The sequence below is a fragment of the Carlito syrichta genome, unplaced genomic scaffold (assembly GCF_000164805.1).
Source record: "Carlito syrichta isolate Samal-C Ts95f unplaced genomic scaffold, Tarsius_syrichta-2.0.1 Scaffold303056, whole genome shotgun sequence".
Lineage (NCBI taxonomy): Eukaryota > Metazoa > Chordata > Mammalia > Primates > Tarsiidae > Carlito > Carlito syrichta.
Window position 1 is genome coordinate 51,705 of NW_007247152.1, and position 4,405 is coordinate 56,109.

The 4,405-nt window shown below is 36.8% G+C and overlaps 1 protein-coding gene across 1 annotated transcript in view; it reads right to left on the reverse strand.

The window, feature by feature from the left end:
- Positions 1 to 3,875: 3,875 nt before the first annotated feature.
- Positions 3,876 to 4,405, reverse strand: part of LOC103259898 (olfactory receptor 6C4-like) — a 7,752-nt gene continuing 7,222 nt past the window's right edge. The window contains 1 exon segment of the mRNA XM_021712081.1: positions 3,876 to 4,320. Within this exon segment, the coding sequence (XP_021567756.1) occupies positions 3,876 to 4,320 (445 nt within the window).

Sequence of the window (4,405 nt, forward strand, 5' to 3'; positions counted from 1 at the left end):
AAATTGATATTGGGAATTCACTTTTAACAGGTGACTAGGGAAGATATTCCAGACAGACCCATGAGGAAATTGCCACAGAGCATTGGCAGCAGGATAAAAGGCTTGTGAGAAACGAAGCAATAATCATGGCAACAATAGTTAAAAAGGAAACATCAGTTTCTTGAGCACTTTACCTGAGCTGGGCAGAGTTTTGGCAATTTCCATTCCTTTTATTATTTTATACTTGTGACATTTGAGATAGTTATTATTGGACTGTCAGCTTACCTCCTTACTAGGTGCGTCACCTAGCCTCTCTGCTCCTCAGTTGACTGATCTGTAAAAATGGGGATTAAAACAGTATGTGCATTGTCAGTGTGCCTTGTGCACTAAATGTGTTGGTATATACAGAGTGCTTGGAAAAGTGATTGAAAATAGTAAATGCTAGACAAGTAATTATCATTATTACTATTTTGCCCGTTTTACAGGTGGAGAAATGAAGCATATATACAAGTTATGTGATATGTTCAAAGTTGCATAGTAGGTACTCTGAGTTGTTGGCATTTGAAGGCAGGCTTGTCTGATCCTACAACATGCTATAGTGTATTTTTCAGGATTCTTCAGATAAACAGAACCAACAGAACCTATGTATGTAGTATGTATGTATATGTATGTGCATATGTAATGAGATACAAACATATATAAATGCATATATATGGAGATATATTAAAAGGAATTGACTCAAGTGATTATGAAGGCTAAAATGTTCCACAGTCTGCCACCTGCAAAGTGGAGACCCAGGAAAGCCAGCGGTGTGGTTTCAATTTGAGTATGAAGTCTTGAGAACAAGGAGTATCAGTGGTACAAGTCCCAGTGTGAAGACAGAAGACTGATGTCCTAGCTCAAGAGGTCAGGCAGAGAGAGAACATTCTCCTTTCCTCAACCTTTTTGTTCTATTCAGGTCCTCAACGAACGATGCCCACCCACATTGGGTAAGGCAATCTTTTACCTAATCTACTGATTCAAATCCTAATATCATCCAGAAACACGCCACCGACACACCCAGAAACAATGATTAATCAAATGGTGGGGCACCCCATGACCCAGTCAAGTTGACACATAAAATTAACCATCACATAAGGAATGTCTATTGAGGGATCTGAGCAACAGAGAAATGGTGTCTGCTTCCTGTCATCATTGGCATTGCTATATCACCACGGGGGTGGCACAGGGTTTATTCCAGAACAACCGCTATCCTCCCAGTGCTGGTCCATTGTTTTGTGATTTGTTTCAGATGGAAGGCAGGATTCTCTGTGACCCTCTATCCTTTCCTCTATAGACCTGCTTTGGCCTATGATATCTCCTCATTTTTTTTTTTAGAATTCTGCACCTCTAAGCTCTTCTTTCCTATATGCAATTCCTGAATCGGTTACTTAAAAATGTCAATGGTGGACTGATCTCCAAGGACCACAGAGTCTTTGAAAGAGAGATCCATGATGTTAATAGGAGCAAATGTTCCACGCACATGTTAAAAGACTGCTTTCTCCTGTTTTTAGGTGGAATGTTCTATAAATGCCAGTGTTATTCGGTTATTCTATATTTTTTGTTTATTTTCTGTCTGCTAGTTATACTTATCATTGAGAAAGGAGTACTAAAATTTTCAACTATAATTGGGAAATTTCTATTTCTCCCTTCAGTTATATCAGTTTTTGTTTACATATTTTGTAACTGTGTTGTTTAGTGCACATACATGTAGGATGTCTTCTTGGTGAATTGACTCTTCTATAAATACGAAGCATTCATCTTTATCTTTTGAGATTTTCTTTGCTCCGAAGTCTACTTTACCTAATTTAACATGGCTACCTTACCTATGTTTTAGTGTTTGCATGGGATAGGTATACCTTGGAAATATTTTGGGTTCAGCTTTAGACCATGGCAATCAAGTAAATACCACAATAAAACAAGTCACATGAATCTTTTGGTTTTCCAGTGCATATAAAAAGCTATGTTTACACTCTAGTCTATCAAGTGTGAGAGAACATTATGTCTAAAAAAGCACATACCTTAAAAAGACATTTCAAAGAAAAATGCTACTGAAGTGAACACATGCTGTTAAGAAAAATGGCACTGCTAGAATTGCTCAATGCAGGATTGCCACAGACCTTCAACTTGTAAAAAAAGGCTGTATCTGCAAAGCACAATAAAGTGACGTGCAATAAAACGAAGTATGCCTGTGTATCTTTTTAAATAGTTTACTTGCAAACAATTCAGTTATTGTAAAATAGAGTCTTGTATATAGTATATAATTAGATAATTAAAAATTCATTCTGAAAATCTCTGTATTGTAAGTAGCACATTTGAATCATTTACACTTAATGTAGTTACTGATATGTTTGGATTTCACACCTTCTATTTTATTATTGGTTTACTATTGGTTCCCTCTGTATTAGTTCCTTTGTTTTCCCTTTCATGCTTGTTTTTGGGTTATTTGAATTTTTTTGGTGTTTCACTTAAATTTGTTTATTATAATTTTGACCATATCCTTGTTTACTTTTTTTTTTTTTAAATGCAGACAGGGTCTCTGTCTGTCACCCAGGTTGGAGTGCAGTGGCATGATTACTACTCACTGCAGCCTTGAACTCTTGAGCTCAGTCAATCTTTCTTCCTCAGTCTCCTGAGTGACTGAGACTTACAGGCACAAGTCACCAGGCCCAGCTACTTTTTAAAATTTTCTGTAGAGATGGGGTCTTAAGAACATGTGCTGTACTTCCTATATAAATGATTTCAAACATTAAACAAGAGCCAGGCACAGTGGCTCACATCTACAATCCCAGTATTATAGAAGGCAGAGCAGAAGGATTATTTCAGGACAGGAGTTTGAGAACCAAAAACCAAAACACGTGCACTTAACTTTTCACACTTAGAATCAACATTTTACCACTTTACATTGAATGTAGACACCTTACCATTATATAGATTTATTTATTCTCCTCCTTTTTACTACCTTTTAAAAAAACAATTCTTAAAAATTTGGAAGTTATTTCCTAAGGAATGTTTAGGCAGGTCTTTCACTCTCATCCTCTTCAGGTTTATCAAAAAATTATGGCCCAGGAAGCTCAGGCACAATCATAGTCTTACAAGTTTTGACCACTGGCCAATATGGTCCAAGATTCCTAATTTCTTGAATCTTTCCTTAAGAGGATACTAGACACTTACTCTGTTAGGGATGCCTCCAGTAGAGTTTTCATTCCTGTTTAATGATTGGAAGGAGTTATAGAGTAGAAATATCAGTTATTCAACTGGAAATACACTTTGTATTAAGTATCTAAGGAAGAGACAGTTTGTTGTCTAGTATTTCTCACAAAATGTTTGGACAACTTTCTTAAAGACATTGATAAAATTCAGAGCCTCATTTGTGAAGCTCAAGACCTTCATCCTGTGACAACCCTAGTAATTTTGGCCAGATATTCCTTTCTTGTGTTCAGGCTAACAATGTTATCGAGTCACATTTTTCTTCCCTAGAAAAATCTACCTATCTACTAGGAGGTTATTGTTATATCTATTTTTTAGCATATTAAAGATAAAAATGAGAACTTAAAGATCTTTATATTAATTTGTTTAAAATAGCTGTAATAAATACATCCCTTTTAAGCATAAATAACATATTTTTTATTTAAAATAACTACATTTGAAAAAAGACAAATGGCATTGTTTTGCATTTTTGCAAAATTTTTAAGGGCTTGCCTCAAAAACCTATCTACTAGAAAGAAATATTTGAATTTTTTGGGAGGAAGATTTTTTCTCATTGGCAAGTTTAAACTGTAACTTTGACACCTCTTTATGATAAATTCATGTGAGGCGTTGCTTTAACAAAGAGAAGGTTTGAAAACTCTGAGTTCTCATGGGGAAGAATTTAATGCATATTGTCCAGAATTTTCATTGAGTTTGAGGTCTTTATGTTCACGAAAGACAATCTTTCTAGCCACAACCTTAAAGGCTTGTTTTACTTGCTTATTCCTTAGAGTGTAAATGAACGGGTTCAGTAAAGGAGCAACTGAGGTATTGAGCACAGTTACTCCCTTATTGAAGGCAACTCCTTTTGCCGAGGGTTTTATGTACATGAAGATGCAGCTTCCGTAAGAGAAGGAGATGACAATCATGTGGGAAGAACATGTGGAAAAAGCCTTTTTCCTTTGCTGAGCAGAGGGGATCTTCAGAATGGTCCTGCTGATGCTTGTGTTGGAGATCATCACCAGCACCAGGGTGACCACCAACGTCACAACTGCTAAGATGAAGCCAACCAATTCTAGTAATCTTGTGTCTGAGCAAGATATTTCTTTTTTTTTGAGTTGGAGTCTCACTCTGTCGCCCAGACTGGAGTGCAGTGGCCGCTCCCGGCCACCGCAGCCTCGCCCTGCTGGGGTCCAGC